Source organism: Lithobates pipiens, unplaced genomic scaffold, assembly GCF_037356315.1.
Source record: "Lithobates pipiens isolate NorthernLeopardFrog02 unplaced genomic scaffold, aLitPip1_a1.2 Scaffold_8, whole genome shotgun sequence".
In the NCBI taxonomy this organism is placed as follows: Eukaryota; Metazoa; Chordata; class Amphibia; order Anura; family Ranidae; genus Lithobates; species Lithobates pipiens.
The window spans coordinates 673376278-673386909 of record NW_027507903.1 but is presented as its reverse complement, the minus strand read 5'-3'; the positions used below and the strand labels follow the sequence as shown (position 1 = coordinate 673386909).

At 41.5% G+C, this 10632-nt stretch overlaps 1 protein-coding gene across 1 annotated transcript in view; it reads left to right on the top strand.

Moving 5' to 3' along the window:
* Nucleotides 1-1287: 1287 nt before the first annotated feature.
* The window catches only part of LOC143961962 (NACHT, LRR and PYD domains-containing protein 12-like), a 145251-nt gene continuing 135906 nt past the window's right edge, over nt 1288-10632 (top strand). Inside the window, exons 1-5 of the mRNA XM_077471302.1 lie at nt 1288-1403; nt 2884-3186; nt 5794-5832; nt 6610-8320; nt 10481-10621. Coding sequence (XP_077327428.1) covers nt 1367-1403; nt 2884-3186; nt 5794-5832; nt 6610-8320; nt 10481-10621 — 2231 coding nt within the window. The 5' untranslated portion in view covers nt 1288-1366. The remainder of the gene's footprint in view (nt 1404-2883; nt 3187-5793; nt 5833-6609; nt 8321-10480; nt 10622-10632) is intronic.

Sequence of the window (10632 nt, the reverse complement as noted above, 5' to 3'; positions counted from 1 at the left end):
TCATTTGTGAGGCTTGACATTTACTACGATTTTGGCCACGCAGTGAACAAACACATTTGAACGTGCACAAGAGCCGCTTGCGCATGCACATTGATCTCTAAACATACTTGCAGGCACAGCAGGCTCTCTCTGAAATTGTTAATTTCTCATTCTATTTTGGGCAGTTGTTACTAAACTTCCTCACATCACCCCAATATTTGCACCTCCATCTTCTGTTAATATTGAAGATGCCGTGTGCCATGTCCACAGTGGCGCACAGATTGTATTATGCTGTGTGCCGAGATCACTATAGTAAATGGGGATTAGCGCTCTGTTCCCGGCGCACCATTTTGTAAATAGGAGAATATGCATTGCGTCTCGTCGTCCGCCTCTACTGATGACTCACGGCTTTCGTAAATCAGCCCCTTTGTTCTTATGTCACACTTTGTTACTGGACTCTTTTGTATTTCTTTTGCTGGACTTGTAAAAATATTGAATATAAAAATAAGTCCTCTTTATACCGGTGTTGTGTGAGGACCATTATAACACATTGTCTGCTGGATTAAATGTGTCCTTGTAACTAATTGCTCTGTATGCAAACTTTCCTTTCACAGCCGACTCTCAGAGTCTTTAGTTTTATAACATTTGTAACCTGTGGTTCATCAGAAGGTTATTCTTCATATCTCCTTCAGAATTCATATCAATAATTATCATTTATTATCAGAAAAACCTGACATATCAGTATACTGTACAGTATAGTCTGAAGGACACACACAGATCCCACCCATTAAAGTGTCCTGTACACCTTTCCATGACAAAGTGGCCACTAAAGAGCCACACAATGTGTTTGTGTTTTAACCTATTTAAACCTGTTTTTTTATGATGAATAAATTCCGACCTTCCTGAAGAATCCTCTCTGAAGCATCTTATTAGTGAATGGAGGTCTCTGCTGACCACACACAGCTTCCATTTTGGGGCCTTCTCCTTTTTATCACCTGACCTCTCTGTAGACATCTTACTGGCTGATACTTTGGTGCTGATTAGTACCAGTCTTGGCTATGAATGGAACAGATTTGTGGAGGTGACACCTAGAAATAGGAGTCTGTATAAATTGTGGCCCTAAACAAGGTAGGATTCCTTTGTGACCCCGATATACCAACTAGATGAATGCCGGGTAGAAGGTTCTGATTGATCCTCATAGTTATGGGATGTAAATGACAGAAATCCATCCAATTCTAATACTTTCTAATTGGACAACCAGTCAGCCAATTGTTATCCACAGAAGGGACAAATCCTCATTATTGTTTCCATTCATCGCATTACAAATGAGTTTATTATTGTTTGTGCTCCTTCCAGGTGATGTCATCTCTGGTCATCTCCTGATGTCATGGCGTCCTCTTCCTCCCCATCATCCTCCTCACAAGGTATGACTGCTGATCCTGACAATCCTTTCCAATGTTTTCCTCCATATCACATCTCCAGAGATTGGAATTAGATGATAGGACATTTTATGTCTCCATTGTCTGGACATTTTCTGTAGACATCTGGTCAGTCCACTCATTAGAAGAGTTCAGGAGCTTTCATCAATTCCACCATCACATTCCTGTGTCTTCAGATTGTATTTATCATTGATGGAAATGATTTTCTGAGATGGTCCAGTGATCCATAATGACTGGAGGACCCCAAATTTTATGGCTATTTGTGCAGTGGTCGGGGAATCCTTTGTCTATAATCCTAAGGAGAAAACAGCCCCGTGTCACATGACACATATTACTGGGAGATTTGGAGGAAATCAGAGTTCTTAGTTCACAAATATCAGACACATCATTATTCGGGGGGGGGGGGGGGGGGTTTAAAGGTTTTATATATTTTTTTCTAGTTTACTATGAAACAATCAATAAACATGATGTTTAAAATGATCATCCCTACATCTACATTAGGAGGTCTGTATATAAAATAATTACTATGAATTTGTGTCATTTGTACAGTCATCACTAATAATCACCGTAATTTGTCTAATAGGTTTACTTCCTATGATCATCAGTATCATACATTATTTTCTTAAAATGCCTCAACCAGTAACATATGGCATTATGACCACTAGATGGAGCTGATGATCACAGGAAATAAACATATTAGACACATTATAGGGATAATTCACAAAGATGATTGATTTTATATAAATAGCCCCCCTAGGTGTTTGCACCCAATATTCATCCATCTGAGAGGTAACTTACCACTATGGAGGCAATCATATGAGATTACCACAGGGAACCCAATCCCTCCATAGGATAATGTACATATAGACATATTGGGGGATAATTTCCTTTCCTTCTATATGCTCTTTATAGCATTGCTGGCTGCCAGTACAGACTTATCTGCTGTCATGTGTCAAAAATCCTCCAATCAGGAGGAATGTTAAGACCTCATACACACAGACGTTTTTACAGCAGCTTTTTTGAGCTTTTTTGCTGCTTAAGAAGGCAACTCCACGTTATTCAATGGGCTTATACACACCATGCCGTTTTTAAGCTCCAAAAAACAAAACAAGGACCAGCGCCTTCAGAGGCTCCAGCGTTAGAGCAGTTTTGATGCTGATGCCGAAAAAAAGCACAAAAACGCTCAAAAATGTGCAATAACGCTATACCGACTTTTTTTTAGCATCAGCGTTTTTAAGCTTTAAAAATGTTTATGTGGGTAATTTGAGAGAGGGATTTTTTTAAAAACGCGCCTTAGCGTTAACGCTTAAAAAAGTTAAGCGCGAATTGACGCCAAATCAAAACACTAATAAAATTGCGGTTTTAACGCTGCTTTTTCCCCAGGTCTTGTTACTAGCTTTACAGCCCATTTTTTAAAACGTCTGTGTACATGATGCCTTATGGTTAATGATTGTCCTCTCTGCAGGGTCGGCTCCTGGTGTCCTGGGAAAGAGGAAACAAACCCCCGGGGATCTTCTCATATATTCTCTGGAGGATCTGATAAAATGTGACTTCAAGAGATTTAGGAACAAATTGTCAGATTTTTCCTATGGCGATAAACAGCCCATCCCCCGAGGAAGACTAGAAAATGCAGACTGGAACACCACCAAGGACATCCTGATAGACACATATGGAGAAGAAGAGGCTCTGGATGTCACCATTCATGTCTTTACACTGATCGGTCTGAGGGGACCCGCAAATGACCTCCAGGAGAGGAGAGCACAACATGGTGAGTTCCCATCTATAATCACCATTTCCTACAAATTCCTGATAAAAATCTGTGTGAGGAAGAACTAGGAATGTCATCCAGGGAAAGCCAGTGACCAATCAGGAGATTTCAACTGGATGATCCCCTTCCCACTGACAGTACGCACTTATGGGGCCTCACAAAAAGTGTCTTTATGCTGGGGGCCACATATCTGGGTACCTCCCTTTGTGCTGGGAGGGCGCTACACAGAGACTAGGATCCCACCAAGATCCCCGGGGATCATACTAATGATCAGAATCTGGGACTCCCAGTTCCCTGTCACATGATCGCTGTGATATCCTCTGGCAATCATAGTAATCAGTGTCTGTGCAGCTCACCCCTGTGTTTTCTTTCTTTTCCAAATGGAGAGAAAGATACATTGTATACATACAGGATCTATTATATAATACATTGTATACATACAGGATATATTATATAATATATCCTGTATGTATCCAATGTATTATATAATATATCCTGTATGTATACAATGTAATACATAATATATCCTGTATATATACAATGTAATACATTGTATACATACAGGATATATTATATCATACATTGTGTTCTAAGAAAAAAAATTGCTAGATCAAGGTTTGATCCGGGTCAGTGCCAGATTTAGTTTTAGGGTCAAGTATCAGGGTTAGTGTATTTTGGGTATTTTTATTTTTAACAACTTAAGGATCGAGCCTCTTTCTGAGATTTGGAGTTTACAAGTTAAAAACATTTTTTGCTCGAAAATTATTTAGACATTATATATTTTTTTCTAACACCCTAGAGAATAAAATGGCGGTCGTGCAATACTTTCTGTCACACTGTATTTTCTTACAAGTACATTTTTTTAAATAAATATACACTTTTTTAAAATAAAAGTAAAGTTAGAACAATTTTTTTATATTGTGAAAGATAATGTTATGGCGAGTAAATTGATACCCAACATGTAAAAGATGTGCCCGCTCATGGAATGACGACAAACTTTTACCCTTAAAAATCTCCATAGGTGATGTTTAATAAATTCTACAGGTTTCATGTTTTGAGCTACAGAGGAGATCTAGGGCTAGAATTATTGATCTCACTCTACCGATCGCGTCGATACCTCACATGTGTGGTTTGAACCCCTTTTTCATATGCGGACGCTGCTCAAGTATGCGTTTAGTTCTGCACGTGACCTCGGAGGGACGGGGCGCGTTTACATTTTTTCTTATTTATTTTACCTTTTTTTTAACACTGTTCTTTTAAAAAAAATGGTGTCACTTTTATTCCTATTACAAGGAATGTAAACATCCTTTGTAATAGAAAAAAGCAGGACAGGACCTCTTAAATATGAGGTCTGGAATCAAAAAGACCTCACATCTCATATTTACACAAAAATGATGTTTTGATGTGGCTTCCACCCTGCGATAGTATGGAGACGGGTGGGTATCTTCCCCTCATTCACCTCCATACCACACATGGGAGTGGACGCAATCTCCTCCGCCGCTACAATGGCTCTGGTAAGCACCGGAGGGCACCGGAGAGCAGCGGGAGGGGGCCCCGCCACCGATAAAAGGGATTGTGCGGTGAATCTGCCGCAGAGACCACTTTAATCTGAAACCAGACCGCTCACTGACGAGGATACCGGGGTTATGGTAGTTAGCTGCTGTCATAACAACGATATCCCTCTTCAAAGTGCCGACATATATCAGTGTGAGCCGGTCAGGAAGTGGTTAAACATTTTCTAAATTAGTATGTCAATTTTTTTAGGTAAGATAAAGCAGAATGTCTGCAATGTGTTTTAGGCTGTACTACGGGTACAAACCACAACTAACAGTGTTAGTGCCAGTGTTACCAGAAGAAGCTCAATTTGTCCTGAAATGAATAAGGTATAATCCTCCTGGATACACAATGTAGTTGGGATGATATGTACAGATTTACTAACACAGGTCACAGTTGTAAAATTGTGTTCAGGCATTACAATTTGTTTTCCCCTCAGTCACTGAGGGGTTAAACAATCTTTACTGAGGGAGTTTACAGAATAAAATACATTTGGGTATAAAATTGTGGATGATGGAAAAGGCTACAGAGTTCAGGAACAATCTAAGAGGGAAGCAGAGTAAAACTTCTCCAGGATGCCGGCAGTCAGTCACCATAACACAATGACATCACTCAGCATGCCGAGCAGAGCAATACAATCACAGCCACTTGTCTATTATACAGAACCTTCATATTTATAGCTGTATTCCTAGGAGACCCTCATGATTGTTGCTCGGGGTTCTGAGCCTTGTGCCCCATGCATCCACCTGAACCTTCATCGGAAAGAGGAGTCAAGGCTCCAGATTCTAGGTGTGTGCCTGTAATCCCTGCATAGAGAATTGGGGGCTTTTCTGGTCCCCCCACCATGGTCACATGTCACTGTAATGTACTGAGATGTTACCAGGCAGACAAAGACTCTCCCCATCACCTGGAGGAGGAGAGACTCCAATCTACAGAGGGTTGGTGGGATGATGGTGTCTGGGAGGATCTGCTACACTAATAACTCTCTTAGTTATTATTTTATACATTTCAGAGGTTTATCAGGACTAATCACTTCCCTAATCTTATTTCCAGCCAAACTGAAGAAGACGACACATGACAACAGATTATCAGGTTAGTAGGACATTCACCTTTCATATGAAATCTCTGTGGGATGAACATTTTGTTTTATTGTAATCTGGATCAGTGGTGGAACTACCAGGGTCCCAAAGGTTGCCCTGGCATTTTGCCACTGTAGGGGGCCCAACATGGCAGGAAAGGGGCCCACTGCAGAACATGAGCTCAGGTCACACTGCTGTGATTCCAAAGTAGTGCAAATTCTTGCAATTTCCTTGTGACTTGTTTTCGATTTTGTGATTTAACATTGTAGTCTATGCTACTCAAATTGCACCAAAGACATAGAGAAGTATTGCAGGAACCTTTTTCTTTGTTGCTGTGACTTGAGGTGCATTGATTAGGACAGCACCCATTGAAAATAATGTGTTTTTACTTGTCATGTGACTTTGTGTTGCAAGTCACATGATAAGTCGCAGCAGTCTGAACCAGGGCTTTTAAAGAACCCCATGACCGGAACACATGGAAAGGGCCCCTGCCTCAGAGGGAAGAGCCCCAGTCTTGGAGGGGAGGGCCTTGGGACCAGGGGAAAGGGCATCAGTAGTCAGAGGGACCCTTCATGGCTTCTTGCACAGGAGCCCTGAATGTTCTAGTTACTCCTCTGATCTGGATGATGTATCCATAGTTTTCCATAATCATCCTGTATTTCATGGGATATCTTCTTTTAGGGTTCCATTCTTCGGGTTTATGGTTAGAATACAATATTTCCAACTCTGTCTTATAAATACTATTTCATGTGTGTATGAGGAATAAATTATTCTCTTTTCTCTCATAAAGACTTCAGTAAAGAACACAAAGAGAAAGAGAAATTTCAGAGGATTAAAGAATATAATTCCTGTATGGGGGAGGCTGTTCATCTACAGGAAAGATTCACCAATTTATTGATGATAAACGGACCCCAGAATAAAGAGGGAAAAGAAGAAGAAATAAGGAGTTCAGGCAGAAGACATCTACAGATCATAGAGAAAAGATCCCCAACCACAATCCAGGCTCTCTTTGACCCTGATAAATATGAGTTTATCCCTGAGATTGTGGTGTTACAAGGACCTGCTGGGATTGGGAAAACAATGACCTCCAAGAAGATCATGCTGGACTGGGCCTCTGGGGATCTCTACCAAAACAAGTTTGATTTTGTGTTTTATCTGAGCTGTAGAGAAATCAACACCATCCCTGAAAACATAAGTCTTGTGGGGCTTTTATCCTTAGCCTGCAGACTGAGTTCAGATGACCTGGTGTATGTTCTGAAGGATCCTGGAAGTCAGAGAAAACTTCTCACCATAGTTGATGGGTTTGATGAACTGAGGTGGACTCTGGAGGAGAAATCTGAGGGTTGTCTTGACATTTCTATGGAAACCCACAAAGAAATAATTCTCCAAAGCTTGCTCAGGGGACAGGTTCTCCCAGAATCTTCTCTGATCATCACCACAAGGTCACTGGCCATGGAGAAACTTAACACATTCATCAATGATTATCGCAATGTGGAAATCCAGGGATTTACAAGGGACGATCGAGAGGAATATGTCCATAAATTCTTTGGAAATAAAGAAGATGCAGACAAGGTTCTCAGTATAATAAAAGACAATGAAGTTGTGTACACCATGTGTGCCATCCCCATCACATGCTGGATTGTCTGCACTGTAATGAGACAAGAAATAAGAAAAGATTTGGATGTAATTCAGTGTCGTACAACGACTTCAATTTACCTTCTCTACCTGGAGGTTTTACTAACCCATCACAGCAAGAAGGAGCAGTCTGTACACCGGAAACAAACCTGTCTGAAGAAGCTGTGTGCTCTGGCCAATCAGGGAGTTCTGAACCAACAAATCATATTTGAGAAGAAAGATCTAGAAAGACATGGACTTTCTCTGGATGAGGTGGAGTCTGTATTTCTGAATGAGAACATCTTTCATTGGGACGTCCGCAGCCAGACCTGCTACAGCTTCATCCACCTGAGTGTACAGGAGTTCCTTGCTGCTCTCTATTATGGGATGGATGATGGGTCTGGGTCTATGGAAGGTACTTCCCTCCCGGAGATCTGTAAAGGGAAATCACTTGATGACTTCAGATCAGATTACTCACATTTAGCATTATCTGTACAATTCCTGTTTGGTCTCTTAAATGAAAATCAGGTGAAGACATTCTCAGAGGTCACAGGAATCTCCATCTCACTCCGAGCTAAACCTGCAATCATGGAATGGGCCATGAAGGACAATCGTCAGACTTTCTGTACTCAGACCATCTTCTGTCTGTATGAGACTCAGGATGAGGACTTCATTAGGAGAGTCATGTCTGGTTGTACAAATTTGTCTCTGTACGGCTCATATATTGATAACTTGTGGATGAACAGGAATTATTCCAAGCAGCTGAACTATTGCTTGAAGACTTTGAAGAGAGAAAGTTTTCAGTCTTTACATTTTGTATCTCTCACTATGGATCCAGAGTGCGGGAAACTTCTATCTCCATTCCTACACAGGAGTCAGGAGGTCAGGTAAGTGAGTGTGAGGATATCCTAACTGAATTCAGAGAATGGGCAGGAACCTGCATACAGTATAACGGTGATTATCAGACATGTTCTCCATCTACCACACTTGTTAGAAGTCCTGGGAACTCACACTTTCCTCAGCCCTAAGCCTTGCTTCACACTACAGCAATTTTCCAGCGACATTCTAATGACATGTAAAGTCGCAGGTCAGGTGAAAACACAAAGATTTTATTGGGTGTTGTTTTAATTGCTGAGATTTGAGTCACTGCCACAAAAGTAAATACTTCCTGCACTACTTTTGGGTGATTCTTGTGCTGCACGACTCCCATAGACTTCAATGTAAAATCACCAGAAAGTCGCACATTTGTCTGAATCTTTAAGACTTTGCTGTGACTTCTGAGGCTTCTTTACCCCTCACCTCTCCTCCCTGGTCATCCTTGCTGCCTAAAATCTTCCTCCCAACACATCCCAGTCACACCTGAGCGTAGCGGAAATGCACACTCCCCCTCCTATTATTTGTGTATTTTTCATGTGTAATCACACATTGTGTATAGGGAGCCCATTCACTGGAATGTTCTGCCCGACATGCAACAAACACGCCAAAGTAGCTCAAGAATCTTCTCAGTCATGGAGTGTCATGCATCTTGGCAGCAAAACATGCGACTGATAACTGTGATTGGGGTGTCATTAACAATTAGCCGACATTCATATCTGCGTGTTTCCAAATACGAGGCGACCCACTCAGAAGATGTGCGCTTTGTCATACATCTAAAAAATGCACAGCAATGCACAGCACACATGGGCAGATGTAAATGAATGGTAACACAAAAGCAATGCTCCTTGCTGTGCGTTTTTGAAACATACAGCAAAGCGCATGTATTCTTGTGGTCTGCCATGCATTCCAAAATGTGCAAATGAATAATAAACACAAGTGTGTCGCACATTTATGAAACACACAGCATAGCATGGATTTTCTTGTAGGTTGCTGTGCAGTTGGAAATGTACAGATGTGAATGAATGGAAACATATTTACAACTGACAGCAACCCGCAAGAAAACACATGTGTCTCTGCGTGTTTGTGTGACAATGCACATCACACTTGTGTTACCATTCATCTGCATCTTCATGTTTCTGAACGCACGCCAACCCGTAAGAAAATGCATGCTTTGCAGTGCATTTTTAAGATGTCTGACAACACACGTTGCACTTCCTATACCATTCGTTGGCGTCTGAAGGTTTCTGAATGCCCAGCAACCTGCAGGAAAATGCATGCATTGCCACACGTTTTGGAAACATGCATCGTGCTCGCCTTGCCATTTTCGTAGTACAAGCGTGACACACGGTCGCAGAGCATTTCTGAAACGTGTGGCAAAGCACACAATTTCTGTTTGGTTGATGTGCATTCAGAATCATGCAGATGTAAATGCAGCCTGATTGTTAATGACGCCCCAATCACGGTTATCAGACGCGTGTTTTGTATAAACACGGATCCATCAAAGTCACATTGGAATGCTTCTCAGTAAAGTCACTTTGAAGTCGCACCTGGTCGCCGGGAAGTTGTAGAGCAAAGTCAAGCTGGAAGTGGCTGCGACTTTCATGTTGTGCTGTGTGAACCAGAGCTAAATGGTGGTTCCCACATATCACCTTCTACACAACTTCTGGTAACAATCACATCATTTATATCAGATTAACCCTTTCCCTGCCCCCAATTATACCATTTATCACACAGAACATTTGGAGGGAAAGCTTCGTGTTCAGAGATCTGGGGGAGGGAAATAATGTCAGGGGTGTGACATCATTATTCCAACATTGGAGGGGCCAATTGTCTACAGAAGTGGGCGGAGATGAGAATGTCTGGACTGCATTTTATATCTGGAACCAAAGTGGTGTTCCAGGATTTCCCAGAAGCTGAATGGAGACCCCTGTGTTGGAAGGCTAGAGACCCCGTATACATATCAGGGGCCTCCTTTAAGTTTTGTCTGGAGTGTGACTTCAAAGACCACTCATAGCCACCAATGAGAAGTCTTCATCAGGTCCAGTATGAGGCTGTAGAGCCAGATGGAAGGCAGCCATGTGGAAGGGAAATGTTGGGGGTTACATTGTTATTCTTGGTGTCAGAGGTCATACATTCTTGGTGCTAATTATTATCTCATTATTGGCTTTTAGATTTTGGGGTTGTACTATTTCCAGTAAAGATTGTCCGGGAGAGGAAGCAGAAGAAGAAGGTTCCTCCTCTTCAGGATATAACATGAAGTCTGATTCTCTTTCCTTTCTGATGAACCCGGAGAGTGAAATTCAGGAATTACGGTAAGAGAAAT